Raw genomic sequence first — 18,668 nt, 5'->3', positions numbered from 1 at the left:
TTCCTGGGTATCTGGCTGGTGAATCTTGCCCATATGCTCAGGGTTTAGCTGATTGCCATATTTGGGGTCGGGAAGGAATTATCCTCCAGGGCAGATTGGAAGAGGCCCTGGAGGTTTTTCGCCTTCTTCTGTAGCATGGGACACGGGTCACTTGCTGGAGGATTTTCTGCTCCTTGAAGTCTTTAAACCACGATTTGAAGACTTCAATAGCTCAGACATAGGTGAGAGGTTTTTTGCAGGAGTGGGTGGGTGAGATTCTGTGGCCTGCATTGTGCAGGAGGTCGGACTAGATGATCATAATGGTCCCTTCTGACCTTAATATCTATGAATCTATGAAAGCTCTATAGAGAAGTTTCCTCCAAATCTAAATCCGTTTTATGATTCATGCTAACTTTTCACCTCCCACCTTTTGTCCGTTTAGACTAAGCTCTTTAGGGCAGTCAGCTACCATGTGTGTGTACAGCGCCTAACACAGTGGATCCTTGTTCTTGGTTGGGGCCTCTAGATGCTACTGCAATGCAAATAACCACCACTCGCTGCTGGATTTTCAGTATCACAGATGAAGCTGCTTTGTTTGTACCTGAACATTATCCATTAGGAAGGGCTCAATCTTAGAATGGAGCTGGAAAAACATATCTACAAAATGATCTACCTGACTAGTCACATTCTCTATGTCCTGCAATGACCTCCCCCAATTCCCGTTAAATCAGATTCATGGGATGAAATCTTGACTGTATTGAAATCAATGGAAATTTTGCAACAGACTTCAATACAGCCAGGATTGCATCCATAGATTTTAAACCAGAAGAGACCATTTGGGTCATCTAGTCTAGCCTCCTGCATAATACAAGCCACAGAATTTCACCCAGCAATTCCCGAATCAAGGCCAGTAACATAGGGTTCAGTTATCACATATATCTTTCCGAAAGATACCCAAGAGATGGAGAATCCATCACATCCTTTGGTAAATTGTTCCAATGGCCAACTACCCTCATTTATTTATTTTGCCTTATTTCCAATTCAAATTTATCTAGCATCAACTTTCAGTCTTTGGATCTTGTTATGCCTTTGTCTGCTAGATTAAAGAGCCCGCTGTTATCAGGCATCTTCTCCCCTGTAGGTACTTAAAGATGATCAAGTCATCTCATACTTCTCTGATGAGCTAAACAGGATGAGTTTCTTAAATCTCACATTACAAGGCAGGTTTTCCAGACCTCAGATTATTCTTGTAGCTCTTGTTTGAGCCCATTCCAATTTTTCAGCCTCTTTTTTGAAGTGTGGACACCAGAAGTGGACACTGTATTCTGGTAATCAGCTGGCCAGATTATGTGGTACATCTTTTTATTAGAGGATAAAAGAGTTTATTATTTTCACTGCCAACAAACAGACCCTTCATTTTAAGGTGTGGTTTACATTCTCCAGATTTACTTAGATCTCCCTTTGTATATCAAGTAACACGCTTGGATTGTATACTCTTTGCCTCCCTTTATTATGTTACTGTAGCTATTTAAAATAAACTAGTCTCCATAAAGTAGAGGCAAAGCACATCAGAAGATTACATTTAATTAGGAACTAACGTGATAATTGGGCTACTACGGAGGACACAAAAAATAGAAAAATGTAACTTAAAACAAGCTGGGGCGGGGAGAGGAGGGGAGGGGGAAGTATCAACATTTAAATAAAAATATAGGAACAACAAAAATACCTTCAGGCTGAGTTATAACGGTTAATTATTTCCTGATCTATAACTTTATATCCAGTCTTGGACTGGAGATCCAAAGATGTCACTGTAGTGTAGTCAAACATATTAGGTGGCCTATTTTTCCCCTCTCTGGGAGCCACAATGGTACCCTTTTCGGCTAAGTGCTCAGCCCTTCAGTTCACTCACCAGACAAGTGACTGGACTTTGCTTCTGCTCAATTGTCTTTTTATTTTTCCCATGTGATCTTCTAGGACCTGCAGCCTAACTCCTCCCTGGCAAAGGAACGCAGCCCTCACAATGTTCCATGTCTACTTCCCATTCACGTTCCTCTTCTCTCATTATTTCAGATATTTGGGCTTAAAGAAACACTCACTCTCTCTCATGACCCCATTTCTCGTGCTTGATCCTGCTGTTACATCACAATCCTGTGTTTCATCTCTCTCTCTCTAGCCACTGAAAGTCACACACTGGGACTTCAATGAAAGATCAAATGGCTGTGGGTAAAGTAAGCCTTAGCTGAACCTTCTATAATTAGTTAACATAGGGTCTGGGCCTGATCCAATGTCTAATCATGACAATGGGAGTCTTTCTACTGACTTCAGTGGGCTTTGGATCAGGATCATAATACTGAGAATTACAAAGAGGCCTGATGGCTCAGGTAATGTTATAAAGTGCTTTTCACCCGCGGATCTCCAAGCAGGTAGTGACCAAAAGTTGTCGCATTCCAAAGGCTGTTGGCAACCTGGCATTGTCTCCATTCATTTCCTAGTGAAGCAGAGTCTAGATCACAAAAGCCAACATTGCAAATGGTAAACTCAACTCACCAAGAGCTCAAGGACTAAATGAGCAGGGAGAGTCTTATGCCCTTGCCAAGCCCAGGGAGAAGTTAACCCTGCTGTCTCTGTATCAGGCCCTGAAGCTCAACCGAGAGGGGTCAAGGGTACCAGCAGTAAATTTGAGATATGTGTTTTGGTAGCGTCTTGATTTGGGAATGGGAGGTTAGACACTAGATTGCAGTTCACAAAGCTATCAGCGATGTGTGATGGTTTTTTTCCCCATGCCGTAGCATTAATAACCTGTGCTAGTTTTAGATCTTTGTCCCAGATCATGTACCCATACTGGGGTTTTGGCAAGTTGAGAGGTAAGGGGGAGGGGGGGTTACTGATCAGACAAATGCGATGAAAAGATTCTAGGGCTTACTGGTTTCCACTGAGCACACCAGGCTATTCCTCTCTTTTGGCTCTGCCCTCCATCTTTATTTCCGGCTCCTTGGGGACCTGGAGGATGTGGGACTTTCACCTCAGTCAGGCATAGAGGGTCTGTGGTTGATTCCTGGACTCACATCTGACATCAGTCACTTTGCAAAGGGCACTCGGCGGGAACCAGTGCTTTGTCACTGTGACTGGCAGTGTCAGAAAAACAGCAGGAGCCAAAACTGATTCCAGAGGCCTCCAGGTAGCCCCATATCAAAATGTAACATCTTTGCTTCTATATGTAATCAGTCGCTCCAGCCACTTCTCCTGACAGGGCTGGCATGAATGGGAACATCACACCTTAAAGTGAATGAGTAACTTCATCCAGAGGTAAGAGCAAGGCAGTGCCATAGGTGGCAAATGAAAGAGCTGGCTGCTTAAGTATTGTACAACAACCTCCTTGCCCAGCATCTTCATATACATACCCTGAAGCTAGTGTCTTGGAATCCCAGATTGGGTACCTGAAATGTGCTTTCAACTTGCCATCAGCCAAGAACCATTCTGAGATTTGAACAGCTAGCCAAAAATTATACTAGAAGACTGTCTCCTCTTCCCTATCCCAGAGAAATAAAAGGGCCCTTTTTCAGTCCTTTCCATAAGATAGGCTCTGTCAGAAGACATAGCTGCAAAGGTCAAGATTTAAAGTTTCTGGATTCCTGATGTTCAAACAAATCTGAGCGCAGACTCTTGCTCCTCTTTTAAAAGTTTCTTGATGCACAAAACTCTGGGATCTAAGCAGCTAAACTGGGACTTGGAAGTCCATCTGTCCGAGAGATAGCAAATCACTTCATGTCAATAAAAAAGAGTTTCCCTTTTTCTGTCTTGTTTAGACTGTCAGCTTATTTGGGGGAGAGACTGTGTCATTATTTATATATCTCATGTGTTGCCAAGCCCAGATTTGGTAGTCTACAGATAATAAACAGCAACAAAGTTGGTACTAAATGTGGGAGACGTCCCTTTCAAAAGAAATCTATGCCTAAGGCATAAAAACAAATGATCTCCCACCTAAAGATCACATCAAGGACCTGATTTAGATTTTAGAATCAGAATCTATGGAGGCACAGGAGAGTTAGTGACTTCTGTATTTCAAATCCAAATCAGAGCCTATCACTGGGGTCAGAAAAATCAAAGAGCATTGTTCATGCTATGAGGAGACATCCCTTACAGACAGAAAGATGTCCTCAAAAAGTCACAGATCTTCTGAGCTACATTCATATCAAGATCCCTTTCCAAGAATCCCCCCAGAGAGATTACATTAGAAAAATAAGGAACATTTTAGCTCCTCCTCTTTCCCTCAAAAAAAATTATCAAGAAGCATGAAAGCTTCTTTTAGATAAGGCAGATCCAGGAATTTGATTGCTTCATAAGATTTCCTACCAGCCCCAATTACAGCATGAGTAGAAGATCTGGAGACTAGAAGATCTTGAGCTAAAGTCTGCACCATGCATCATGATGTTTTTATATATAAAGCCAAGTGAATAGCTCTCAAGTTAAATATACAGACCGTATATTATTGTTGCATCCTATTAAATATACTCTTCACTATTTATGGCTAACTCGGGGGTATTTAAAATGTGTTTCTTCACATAAACTGATGATTACCACTGTCTGAGGTTAATCATAGCTAGGGGCTGAAAAAGCTCACGCATTTTAAGGCTGGCTGGTATGTGAAAGTGTTTACCTGCTGCAATACTCTTTAAATAGCACTGAAATAACAGAGAAGAGTGTATGAAAACAATTACATTTGCTCTCCTGTCCAAACACTTCCTGATGATTACAGGGCGATTAAACACAAGGGGCTGTCACTACAAGGGGAAATTACACTTCACTGAAGGATTTGCTCAGCTGTGACAATGTTTATAATCCACACTGTCATAGCTACGATGACAGTTCGCATTTCTGTGGGAAACAGACAGGCTTCAGCAAGCAGACCTTGGGCAGTGGCCGAGCTGGAAGAGGCCACTGAATGCAGCCTATTTGGAAAGATGGTCTTGAGGCTGGAACCCTGAACTGGCAACCCAGGTAAACTGGGTTCAGGTTCCCAGCTCTGCCTTATATTCACTGCATGACCTTGGGTGAGTCACTCACTCTTTCAATACCTCTCAATCAGGCACAGCCTTACATTCAACTACATTAGCAGCTGTTCTGTCCTCAGCAACATTCTGTCTCAGGACATGTTGCACAGTACTTCAGTAGAATCAATTTGCAAGATGGTCATATTCTGCATCCGACCGCCAAACGCCAAGAGACATTTATGAGCTATTAGTTTTCTTTAATGCACTTCCCTTCTGGTGCCTCAGGTCCTGCCACCATTCTCTAGAACTGCTGTTCAGCAAAAACAAAATTCACTCCTTGTGAAGTGGATGAGCAATGTCTCTCTCTCAGACCACACCAATGTTTTTGGTATCCCTTGTTTGAACAGCTGTTTCACATACCCTGTAGCTGGGCAAAGGCAAAAAATATTTGTGGGCACTCAGAGACCAGAGTATCCAAACCTACAAAGGAATAGACGGCGTGTGAATTTACATGGTACATGTTTGCTTATGGTACAAACCATGCCATACGGAACTACAGGCCTTTGGTAGCGGCTCCATCTCAAAAAGTGCAGAGCCAACTGCTTCTTTCAGAAAGAAAAATGTTTGTGGGAGAAAGAAACCCATGAGGGAAACTTCTGTCTCTTTGGAAGTTCTTACACAGAGAGTTTACAGACAGATATGAATGGGGTTCCATCCAAACCCCTTGCATGATGCTCTTTTCTGACTTGTCCCAAAGAAGGACAGTACCTTTTTGCATTGCTTATGCCAGTTTTCAAGACTTTGCCATTTTCTTGTAGGCTAAATGGGCTGCCTGCCTGCAGCCAAACACCATGGTATTTTCACTGGGGAGATGCCAGCAAGGAATACAGATTAAAAATTGTTTTTCCAAATATTTCTCCAACAGCTTTAAAAAGTTTTCTTAATTTAGAAGGCTAATAAAATCCAGGCAGCACCAAAGCATCTGCCAAGCCAGTTCCTCTTTTTTGCTGCACTGAAGGAAAATCCCACAATCCAACTTACTCGTACCCTTGAAGAAACAGAAACACCTCCTCCCCCGCCCCCTCCGCAACACCCCTGAATGTGCTTCAGGTTTTCCAAAGTCTGGTGTGGGACCTGTGCAGTGGCTTTGGGTCTATTTGTTTAGTCTCCTACTCCTGCTCCATTCTTTCCACCATAAGCCCATTCCGTCCTGACATTGCATTTTGCTGATCAAAACCGCGAGGCTTCGTTTTATGAGCTGCTATGCTAAGAAAACTGTGTTCTTTGCACCTAATTCATTAGAACCAGTTTGAGAAAGCTGAGTGTGGGGGTTAGCTAAGCCCCAGTCGGTCCACTGCCTGGCTCTACTCAACAGCTCAAGTGGAACAAGCACCACTGCCCCCTGCAGGCGATTTCTACTTCCATTCCCTCTCCTACTTTCCCCAGTATTTAGGAACAGGATAAATAAGCACAGCTCCCCCTATTGTGAATCTACTGCAGATGAAAGGGGACCAAGTGACAGCCCTGGAGTCTGAACCCCTCTAGCGACAGAACAGGAACAGGTGGGCAGCCACAGTGAAAGTTCTCCAAATTAAAGCAGGGCAAAAAAAAATTTTAAAAAAAAATGGACTTTTTGTTTTTGAATTGCTGGTGAACCAAACAACCCTCCATAAAAATGAATTTTGGGTTGAACAAAATGTTTTAGTTCAATTTCAAGCATCTGTTTTGGACTGAAAAAGTTAAAGGAAATTAGAAATGAAAAGTCATTTGAAAGCAAAACGTTTCGTTTAGAAGAGTTAAAATGGAAATCTTTCCACTTTTTAAATTAAAAAAAAAAACAAAAAAACCCCCCCACCTTCCCCCTCCCAATGCCCAGCTGAAACAACCAGGTGAAATTAACACTACTTTGCTAAATATTTCTGGGTTGCTGAATTTGCATTTTTTCTAGAAAAAAAAGTTTCAATCAAAAAATTCCACCTCACTCTACTCCAAAGGCCACAGCCCCTATACTGAGGAAGGGGTGTGTGTTTGTGTGCATGCCCATGCCCATGTGGGGAACAGGGCCAGGGAATTGCTGAGAGGGACAATTCATTCTCAATGACCCATTCACATCTTGACCTCTCTGCTGAGATGATCAAAAGGGTGGCAATTAGGATGGTTAGTTTTGCAATGTCAATATTTTCCATCTGGGAATGGTAATGAAGACCCTGAGACCCATTTCACATAAGCCACTGAAGAGCTTCCAGCCACTATCAGCAGAGCTTGCTCCACATCAGCAACCTGGAAGGAAATCCCTACTACTTTGAAACTTTCACCAAAGTCATTAGTGTATCACAAAGTCATTAGTGTATCAAATAATAAGGAAGAAGCAATCAGGCGTCCCATGTTGGGGGGTAGTTCATCTCCAGGCTGGGAGAGGTCTCATTCATGCTCCCTGAAAGCCATTTATTTCAGTCTTTCCACCCACCACACTAGATTGATTCTTCTTTGCAGCAGGGTAAAACAAAAAACAGAATTGTGTTGGGGGCGGGGAAAATGCTTCCACAAACACTCATGCAAAGCTGTGGAATTTGCCACCACTAGAAGCATGGACACAATTAATAGTGCTAGCATGGTTGGGGCACTAATGTGGGAAAGCAAACACCAATGGTGGGACATGGCAGTGAGGAATCTCACACTCCAGCACTTGATGGCATTCTCAGACCCATGCACATTCCTGGTGACATTTGTGCTCCTGATGGCACATATATGGAAGCAAACAAAGCAGATCCATGTTAATTTCAAGCTCCATTCAAAATACAGAGAGAAAGAAACTCCTTCTCCAAATGCATATGGGTTGGTCTTGACCAGAAAATGTGATCAGGCTTTAGTGGGCTCAGATAACATGCACTAACTAAGCCATACCTAAACCGGTACCTTAATATAGCTCCTGTCCACACTAGAATATGATCAGCTTTAACTGAAATAAAGATGGTAGCCTGCATACACCCTAGGAGAGGGTTGCATTTAGAGGAAGCATGTTCCAATGGGTAGGGTGCTAGTCTTGGAAGACCCAGGTTCAGTTCCCTGCTCTGCCACAGCCTTCTGGTGTGACCTGGGGCAAGCCACTTACCCTCTCTGTGCCTCAGTTTCCCAATGGTGAAATGGGCATAACAGCACTGTCCTGCCTCACAGCATGCTGAGAGGATAAATACATTAAAATTTGTGAGATGGTCAGATTCTACAGTTTTGTGGGCTGTATAAGGACCTAAGACAGACCAAGTTTAGAATGACTTGGCTAGCATGTGTTAGCTAAACCTGACCTAAGCCTGGACACTTTTCCTGGTCAATACACAGAGTCAGAGGGCAGAAAAGCAGTCTAGCCCAGTGCCTAGAAAAGCAGAATGCGAGTCAGAACTCCAGTGTTCTAGTCCCTGCTTCTGACGTGATCTCGTTGGTGTCATTTAATCTCGGTGCCTCAATTTACCCATTTGTAAGACAAAAACAACAACTTGCTTCCCCGACACTGAGTGTTGAGGCTTAATTAAAATATTTGAAAGCACTTTGAAATTTTAGGGTAAAAGATGCTTGAGAAGGGTACTTACAGTTATTTATTGACAATATTGGTTTAATTCACTAGAAATGGAAATGTGCTTACCTTCCGACCAGGTGGTCCAGGAAGTCCACTCAAACCAGGTAAACCCATGTCTCCCTGTAAAACACAAGCATGCCTCATTAGTTTTCAGCTGCTTTTATTCCCACTTGCCGTATAGTCTTATTGAAATTATTTGTCATAGAATAGATTCCACAATACAGGGGCTGAATTGCTGGTATCTGTGACTCGTATTCTTAATTCCTCAGAAATCCACTAAAAAAGAATTTATAGAAGTAAAAAAAGTGCCATTAAAAGATAATTGTAAATTCACCATCTCTTTATTAATTGGCTCACCTAAACAGTAAACTGGTGAATTAGCTGCAGCTACTGTGGGGACTCCAGTTTTTCACCAACAGAATGTGAGCCCTCTTTTCAATTCTCTCCTTAAGCTGCACACTGCAATTGCATTTTGGAGGATTTTAAATAGCAGAATCCTGTCTTTTAAATGCAGCATGAACAACAGGCATCAGCTGCTTCCACTTGTCAAATCCAGGAGCCAGGTTCATAAACTACCCTACTACTACCAAAGTGGCTCAACCCATTGCTCCAACTCAGTCTCAGATAGCTCTAAGAATAAAATTATTTTCCTCGTATACACAATGTTGGCTGATCTTTTCCTGGCTGCTTAGAAGGAGAGATTTGTTGGTTGCCTGTGCTCCTGGGAAAGGACTGAATTCAACCCCGATTGGTGTATTAGAAATATCTTAAGAATGGACCAGGTCCTTTGGTGCAAGTTATTTACATACCACATCCGGTTCCTTACTTACAGTACAGTTTGGCTTTCTCTGACTAGACTCAACGAACTCTTAGGACTTTAGCATCGACTGTCACTGATTATTTCAGTCTTTATTTAACATGAGTTTGGCATAAGTAGCTGAAGAATTAGGCATTACTCCAAACTCTTGCTGAAAGCTCTGAATTTCTATAAATACCATCAGGCCTTGTTAACATGGGCTAAGCATACTCTGGGCCTTACTCATGCTTACACTAGGCATACTTTGTGAGAAAACTGTTACATGTCTTTCTGGTAGATGCTTTCCATGTCATACCCATTCTAAAGCAACTCGAAAAATGTCAAGGGCACCTCATGCTGTTGAGTTGAAAGAATAATTTCAGTGTTTTCCAACTTCATCATCTTTACTGGTTTTGGGTGTCTTAATTTATGGCCCAAAGGCACCTGGCTTCAAATTAATAGTCCCTTCATGGCCAATGCTTTCCATTAACCGTATATGAATAGGAAAAGTCTCATGATGTGTGAGGGAGAGAAAAAAAGTTCATATGCATTGGACATGAGTTATGAACTAGGAAGTGTGCTGGCACTAATAAAAGAACAAAATCAATACACACATTAGGCAACTCTGATTGTTCCTCTGTTAATTTCAGTATTTATGTGAGCCCCTATTACCAGACATCAGTAAAAACCAATTCACATGTGAAACAGCAAAAACTCAGATCTTAATTTATTGAAAAGGTCTAGCAATAGAACCCCTTGATCCTTAACAAAGGCTAAAACCAAAAATTAGACTGTACATTTTGGTCTTGCATGGTTTGCACTGATGATTAGACTTCAGTGGGGGAAACAAAAATCCATTCTCACACACCAGGGTCAGAGTATATGCAACCTACTTTGAGTACGATGATCAAGATAAATCTCTCCCCCTCACCCAGACAGCTAGGTGGGTTTGGCAGTTAAGCCACTGGATCAAAAGATCCAAGCTGAGTTTCCAGCTCTGCTGCAGAATCCCTCTGTGATCTTGAGCAAATCACAGACCCCAGCATGGGCTGGGAATATGGGTACATACCCAGGGTTCCCCCAGGTTCATTTATACAACCTGTGCTGACACTGGCACTGCTGTGTCTTCCCTGCTATTTTTAGCCATGATAGCCAGATTAAAGCTAATATGGGTATGCCTACACAAGTGCAATCACACCTCTAGCTGAAGTGCAGACACAATCTCTTAATTCTTCAGTCCCCTCCATCTATAAAGTGGGAACCTCTGAGGCTTTTTCTACTTAGACTGTAAACTCTTTGGAACAGGGACTGTGTCTTGTTAGGTATATAGACAGCCACGAGAACAACGGGGCCCCAATCTCTGTCTAATAAATAATAAAAATGATGCTTACCTTCTCTCCATTACGAGCTTTTCCAGGTGACAGCCCAGGATCCCCTTTTTGGCCCTGAAACAAGGAATTAAACTCATGACACAATATTTGAAGAGATATAATTTTATACATTTGGTCTTGTTTGAACGGAGCCTTTAAATTCTAAAACTATTTTATTGTGCCTCCTCTCATTCCCTCCTCCCACACCTGTGAAAGTTTTCTTATATGGTTCCACTTTACTGGTGCATCGGCTGGGGTTGGTTTTTTAAATTGTTTGTTGCTGCTAAAGCACTAAATGTTTTAAACTATTTTTGGTTGCATTAAAATAACTAGAGAAATATCTGGAAGAAAGCAATGCCATGCCTTCCCATATTTACTGGATAGTTGTGATTTCCCATCCACCCCACCCCCACTTTTCCCCTATAAATTACCATCACAAAACAACACTCCAAGCCCAATGCTACTGCTAAGTAGTACGGGTCAGCAACTTACTGTAGATGCTGTTTCCAGATTTAACTGTAGGGGACAGATGAAACCAGAGGGAACAGTATACTAATTAGGAGCTAGCAGCGGCAAGACTCAAGAGCAGTAGTAGGGCTTCTCGGCTGGCAGATGAAAGAGGCCCATTGTATCTTAAGTGGTGGTATTCTTAATTTTCCCTTCTCACAGCTGTGACTCAAGTTGCAGGTTTCCTGCTCCTGCAGAGAAATCAGGGATTTAGGATTGGGATTTTCAGAGGAGCCAAAGGGAGTTGTGTGCCCAGGTCCCAACTGGAATTTCAGTAGGATTTGGACACCTCATTCCAATAGGTTCCTTTGGAAAACCCAGCCTGAAATCTTAGCAGGTGGGGCCTGGCCAAATGGGACACAGAGAATTAGTTGGGAGCATGTGAGAGCAAAAGGTTGGAACGTACTAGATTCTTCTGGCATGTCACAGGTAGGCTTTAGCACATGCAGAACCTTAGATCTGTCTAGTATCTCTACTACAATCTGGTACCTAACACTCAGAAGTCTCAATGCTATGCCTCTATAATTTCTTCCCTTTTGTGATCTTAAGTAAGTCACAACTTCTGTATGCACATCTGTAAAATGGGCATCAGTTACCTACTTGCATGGGACAGTTGTGAGGGTCAATTAATGTTTGTCAAGTGCTTTGAGGTCCTTTCATGAAAGTTGCAAAGAAGTATTTTTAACCAGTGTTTCTCATTAACAGCATCATGGTCCGGTTCCAGCTAGAAGAGCAGCTATTCCTCCAGCCTCACTGTGACGGGCTTTTGTTGACACTTACTTCCAAACAGTGTAAATCTCCCTTTCCCTCTGTCCCCCACAAGCCGACAGGTTTGGTCAGAGACTTCTTGGACGTAGACTGTAGAGAGCACTGCTGACTTGATGCAGATGTATCTGTACAAATTCTGAATGAAGAGTTCTGGGTTTGCCAAACAGTAAATTAAGTCATGCAGATAATCTCACTTTGCATGCAGCTGTTATCGTCCCTGCAGTTTCTTTCTGTCTGTGGAATCCTCCTTTGCAGGCCTCTGAGCTGCTTATAGGACCTGCTATTGCTGGGAGCATATTAATATGGTTGCTGTAAGTGTCCTCATGGAATGTGGAGCATTTTTTATTCTGCAAAAGCAGCATTTTTTCCTGCAGGCAGATGTCTTTACTTTATGTTTCCTTCCCAGTCACATCTTCTTAGCTTGATCACTTAGAGTAATGTAAACTAAGTACTAATTGCACTTCTACAGCACCTTTCACTGGAGGATCTCAAAGCACTTTTCCAAGACCCTGCCTCACAACATGCTTGTGAGGTCGGCGCTATTAGATCCATTATATAGGTGGGTAAACTCAGCCACAGGGAGCTTGACTTACCCCAAAATCACACTGCAAGACAGTGGTAGAGCCAAGAATAGAACCCAGGAGTCCTGATGCTCAGTTCCCTGCTCTAACAGGCCATATTGTTTTCCCTTTTCATGGGAAAAAAGTTTTTTTTCCTATCTGTAAAAAATCAGGAGCTGTGAAATTAAAATACGCCAGCCCAGAAATCCGACTACTAGCAGTGTTTTAAACATCAAGGTTTCTAGAGCCAAACCACACTCCCAAAGGAAATTTATCCTCTCTGTATCGTTATAGAAATGAAGATTAATTCAGAAGAGCCACTAACATTTCAGCCCAAAAGGCCTCCAGATGATAGCTGTTCCTGGAATGGGGATTCTCTCTTTTACACAGCTTTACAAAACATGGTTTGGCTGATGGAGAAACCCTTCCCCCCCAACACTGAATGCTGTTAGGACATGGGCAGATCTACATCAAGTCATGTTCTCTGTGTATATAAAATCTCCCGACTGTATTTTCCACTGCATGCATTCGATGAAGTGAGCTGTAGCTCATGAAAGCTTATGCTCAAATAAATTTGTTAGTCTCTAAGGTGCCACAAGTACTCCTTTTCTTTTTATCAAGTCATCAGCAAGTCAACAAGCATGGTCTTTAGTACAACAGAAGTCCATGTCAAATTGAGAGATTATCATCATCCTCACTAATTAGACATGAAGTCACCTGCTGTTGCAAAGTGGCAAGAGGTTCATGTAAACAGTTGTAGTATTACAAATATTTGAGAAATAAACAACAGTTTAAATTCTCTGGGGGTACAAATCGAAGCCCCATCATCTCAGGCATTGGCACCCTGACAGCAGGATTGTCTGGCTACGTAGACTCCCTCCTCAGGTCCTACGCTACCAGCACTCCCAGCTATCTTCAAGACACCACTGACTTCCTGAGGAAACTACAATCCATCGGTGATCTTCCTGAAAACACCATCCTGGCCACTATGGATGTAGAAGCCCTCTACACCAACATTCCACACAAAGATGGACTACAAGCCATCAGGAACACTATCCCCAATAATGTCACGGCAAACCTGGTGGCTGAACTTTGTGACTTTGTCCTCACCCATAACTATTTCACATTTGGGGACAACGTATACCTTCAGATCAGCGGCACTGCTATGGGTACCCGCATGACCCCACAGCATGCCAACATTTTTATGGCTGACTTAGAACAACGCTTCCTCAGGTCTCGTCCCCTAATGCCCCTACTCTACTTGCACTATATTGATGACATCTTCATCATCTGGACCCATGGAAAAGAAGCCCTTGAGGAATTCCACCACGATTTCAACAATTTCCATCCCACCATCAACCTCAGCCTGGACCAGTCCACACAAGAGATCCACTTCCTGGACACTATGGTGCTAATAAGCGATGGTCACATAAACACCACCCTATACCGGAAACCTACTGACCGCTATTCCTACCTACATGCCTCCAGCTTTCACCCAGATCACACCGCACGATCCATCGTCTACAGCCAAGCTCTACGATACAACCGCATTTGCTCCGACCCCTCAGACAGAGACAGACACCTACAAGATCTCTATCAAGCATTCTTACAACTACAGTACCCACCTGCTGAAGTGAAGAAACAGATTGACAGAGCCAGAAGAGTGCCCAGGAGTCACCTACTACAGGACAGGCCCAACAAAAAAAAAAAAAAAAAAACAGAACGCCACTAGCCATCACCTTCAGCCCCCAACTAAAACCTCTCCAACGCATCATCAGGGATCTACAACCTATCCTGAAGGACGACCCATCACTCTCACAGATCTTGGGAGACAGGCCAGTCCCTGCTTACAGACAGACAGACCCCCAACCTGAAGCAAATACTCACCAGCAACCACACACCACACAACAGAACCATTAACCCAGGAACCTATCCTTGCAACAAAGCCCGTTGCCAACTGTCTCCACATATCTATTCATGGGACACCATCATAGGGCCTAATCACACCAGCCACACCATCAGAGGCTCGTTCACCTGCACATCTACCAATGTGATATATGCCATCATGTGCCAGCAATGCCCCTCTGCCATGTACATTGGTCAAACTGGACAGTCTCTACGTAAAAGAATAAATGGACACAAATCAGATGTCAAGAATTATAACATTCATAAACCAGTCGGAGAACACTTCAATCTTTCTGGTCACTCGATTACAGACCTAAAAGTCTCAATATTACAACAAAAAGACTTCAAAAACAGACTCCAACGAGAGACTGCTGAATTGGAATTAATTTGCAAACTGGATACAATTAACTTAGGCTTGAATAGAGACTGGGAGCGGATGGGTCATTACACAAAGTAAAACTATTTCCCCATGTTTATCCCGCCCCCCCCCCCCCCGTTCCTCAGACGTTCTTGTCAACTGCTGGAAATGGCCCACCTTGATTATCACTACAAAAGGTTTTCTCCCCCTCCCCGGCTGGAATTAGCTCATCTTAAGTGATCACTCCCCTTACAGTGTGTATGGTAACACCCATTGTTTCATGTTCTCTGTGTATATAAATCTCCCCACTGTATTTTCCACTGAATGCATCCGATGAAGTGAGCTGTAGCTCATGAAAGCTTATGCTCAAATAAATTGCTTAGTCTCTAAGGTGCCACAAGTACTCCTTTTCTTTTTGCGAATACAGACTAACATGGCTGCTACTCTGAATCCAGTGAAACTGTGCCCCTTTACAACAGCAGGGAATTTGGCTAAAAAAAAATATAGTACTATTTAAAAGAACTTTTTACATACAGATGCCCATTAAGATTCCCCATAATGACAGGAACAAGGTGGAATTCTTAACATGGGGTACATTTAAAAAAATTCATTTGTTTGACAATGTAACAGGACAGCTCTAAAATGCAGTATAAACTTACAAGTGATTTTATACCATGGTATAAACACACAGACACACCCGCCCCTTGGTCAAATAAAATTAACCACGAATCCCCAATGTGCAATTGACCGCCTGGCCTTATCAGTGCCCTGTTAATTCAGCTGATAACAAGTATGCTCCTGGTTCTCTTCCTCAGTGACAGTGATTTGTTCTAGTCATATTTTCCAAGCTGTATCTGTCTGGGAAAGTTTGGTCTCCATTGCTGCATTGCTTGTTTTTTCCAAGCTACTATTATTACAAAGTGCTATCTAGGGAAGACCTCAGCTAGCTGCCAGAGTGCATCTTAACAGGAAAAACTGAGGCCAGCACTACTTAGCCTGCCTCTCAGGGGATGGATTTTCAGAGATACTGAGCACCTGCAGGTCCCACTAAGTTCAGTTGTAGCTGTAGACACTCAGCACCTCTAGATAAAAAGTCAGATCCCAGATGTGGAAGCCCACCTGTCAAGATTAATGCAATGTGGATTCATTGCAAAAGTCAGAGAGATGCGTGCAAAGTCTATTCTGCCCTTCTTCTTCCCGAGTCTGAGAAGCTGGGCTTTAAATACCAGCCAAATGAAGTAAGGCAGGAAGGAAAGAGAAAACCACAGCACTCCGTACACGCCTGCCAAGAGGTGGCACCTGAAGAGATAGAGCTACCCAGTCTGTATAGTGTGTTGTAAAAACTTGCAAAAAAGTCACTGCTCAGGGGTTTTATATGATAGAAACCACTTCAAGCCAGGGAGAGTAGAAGCACCCTCACTTCCAGCATAACTATGTCACTGCTCAGCTGATTCTCTGGCCAGATGTAGATTCATTCTCAGCCCAAGACTTAGCTATGGTTCTCACATTACTACGGGACACTGAGCTCTCTCTCTGCCTTGGAAAGCATCGTGATGAACCACCTACCACAGCTGATGGTTGTCAGCCTAGAGGCTCTCTCTTTTCCTTTACTGGGACCTTTTCAAGCCACTGACAAGAAGTTAGACAGACTTGATTAACCAGGCTGCTCAGAAACTCTACATTCTGCACTAGCTGGAGGCCCATGTAGCTACCAGAGTCAGACTCATGAAACATTTATCATCTGTGCTCCAAAGACAGTATTGGACCCCCAACTTATTTCTTGATGCAATTCATGATGTTAACTTTGAACTACTTTTTGGGTCCTGGCTTCCTTTGAAACCACCTCTTTCCTAGTGCACCTACAAGCAAGGAGGGCAGCTGGGACTCTTCAGCTATCAGAACGGTGATCAAGAGGACTCATCAAGGTCCAAAGATTTGAATTTGACAGAGCTGAACGTAGGGTGTTCTCAGTGCTCGGTTCCAGGACTCCTTCCCCACAGTAGTCCAATAAACCCCAACATGTGCTGATCATCAAAGCATACTGTGAAATGTAGCTTGCCTTGGCGATGATGAGTTTTTCTTATGGATTGGGTGGGGAAGGGAGCATTGTTTTCTCCAAGTTGTCAACTGTGTTCCACTACTCTGTATAACTTCACTGCACCTTAGTAGGGAAAAGCTTTGTAACTAGAATGCATCTATGATCTGCATTGGCCCATTTGTCTTCCCATCAAACATTTAATGCCTTAAGCCCACCTGTCCAGAATGGTGTAAAGGAAAGAAGAAAAATATTTTTAAAAAATATATAAATCATATGGCAGGGTCAAGATAGCTGAAGAGAAGAAAGCTTGGACTAAATAATTGTTACCACCAGTGATGATTTTTCGCTATGTACAAGGCAAGGGGAATTGACTTCCCCCACAAAAAAGCTTGAATTTGCAAATTGCAGATCCCAAGTAGAGTTTGCATGGCTGACAGCTAGGATAAAAAGATCTTGATTTGACCTGTAAAACTCAACAAGTGAGATCCGGAAGTCATTGACAGGGAATAAATACAGAACACCAAGATGTAGACTTTTTATAACCTCACTTTTCAGACCATATAACTATACTTTTAAATACAGAACAGCTGCTGTTCACCAGCACATCTCTGGTGCCTACTTTTTAATTATGTAGAGGCAGAATGCCAGGTTGCTAGACTCTTTGCTAGTGATGTTCTGGGGCAATTGAAACATCTCTTCCTACTGATGTGCTAATGAAAATAATCTACTCTTATTTGCACCTTCTCTTCAATTTGATGTGAAATCCTAAAGCTTTCACTTTGTTAGTGCTTAATAGAGAGATTTTCACTGATTCCCTCCTCCTGCATTCCTTTATAGGACACTAAATTCTGGTCTCGCTTGGGCCACCAGTAGCTCTAAAGCTAGTTCTGATTAGGTCAGGCCTCAAATAGAATCCAAATTTAGGACTTTTACATTTTCTAGAGAACGTGTTTAGATAATGAATCAAGCTGGATATTAGAATGGAAGTTTCTGGAAGAGGGAATGTTGGCCAACACACTGGAATTAGTCCCTATTCTTTTCATCTGCATCTTTAACAATGTAGTCTAGCCAGCCAGGCGAGGCCTTACTTCTAACTGGCCAACTTTTTGATAGCACCTCTGACAGTACAGCACTTGGGCTATTACTGAACTGAAGTGGAACTTCTGTATGGGAGTGGGGGAAAGAAAAAGGAGAGGGGCAGAAGTAAAGGCTTTTGGGGGCAATCAGTACAGGAAGGAGCACAGAACTTGGTGGGGGTGGGGGGAGGCAGAGGACATCCAAAAGGAAGCAACTAGGGAAACCTGAAATACAACAGAAGAGGTGATGTACTGTGGGACTTTAGGGGCCAGGTAGGATATTATGTCCCAGGTTACTAGGATCTCCTTAAGATTTGACACTTTCAGCGGTGTTGGACGTAACTGCAGTCATTGACAGCATAGTGACTAACCCCGCTGAGTTCTGTCCTACCATACATTGTGCCCAGGGTCAAATCTGGGATAGATTCTTTGCCTCTTTGCTGGCTGATCCCAAAATCTTGGCCAGGACTCTGAAGTGAATCTTTGCATGGTATTAAAGGGGGTATCAGGCAGAGGAAGAAGAGTCTGGGTGGAATTTTGGAGGGGAAGAGGAGAGATGGAAGGGATTTCAGGGGAGGGAGGAGACAGACAAAGAAATACTTTGCCAATTCTGCTGTCTGGGCGGTCTGGACTGGAGTAGCAGTCACACAGCTGACTAAGTGTGCTGAAGAACCCAGAAGAATTCACTAAGCACCCAAAGAAGGCTGAACAACAACAGGGGCCTTACGGGACGGAAGTCTGATCTTGTG

The 18,668-nt window shown here is 42.9% G+C and overlaps 1 protein-coding gene across 6 annotated transcripts in view; it reads right to left on the bottom strand.

The window, feature by feature from the left end:
* Nucleotides 1-18,668, bottom strand: part of LOC102932197 (collagen alpha-1(XXVII) chain B) — a 299,945-nt gene that overhangs the window by 166,570 nt on the left and 114,707 nt on the right. For all 6 annotated transcript variants that reach the window (XR_006286160.1, XM_043530414.1, XM_043530416.1 and 3 more), the window contains 2 exons: nucleotides 10,729-10,782; nucleotides 8,608-8,661 (listed from right to left, as the gene is read on the bottom strand). Coding sequence is in view for 5 of the 6 variants with exons in the window: in XM_043530414.1 (XP_043386349.1) it covers nucleotides 8,608-8,661; nucleotides 10,729-10,782 (108 nt within the window). In the remaining variant the exon portion in view is untranslated. The remainder of the gene's footprint in view (nucleotides 1-8,607; nucleotides 8,662-10,728; nucleotides 10,783-18,668) is intronic.

Source organism: Chelonia mydas, chromosome 16 (assembly GCF_015237465.2).
Source record: "Chelonia mydas isolate rCheMyd1 chromosome 16, rCheMyd1.pri.v2, whole genome shotgun sequence".
Lineage (NCBI taxonomy): Eukaryota > Metazoa > Chordata > Testudines > Cheloniidae > Chelonia > Chelonia mydas.
This window is presented reverse-complemented; position numbering and strand designations above follow the sequence as displayed.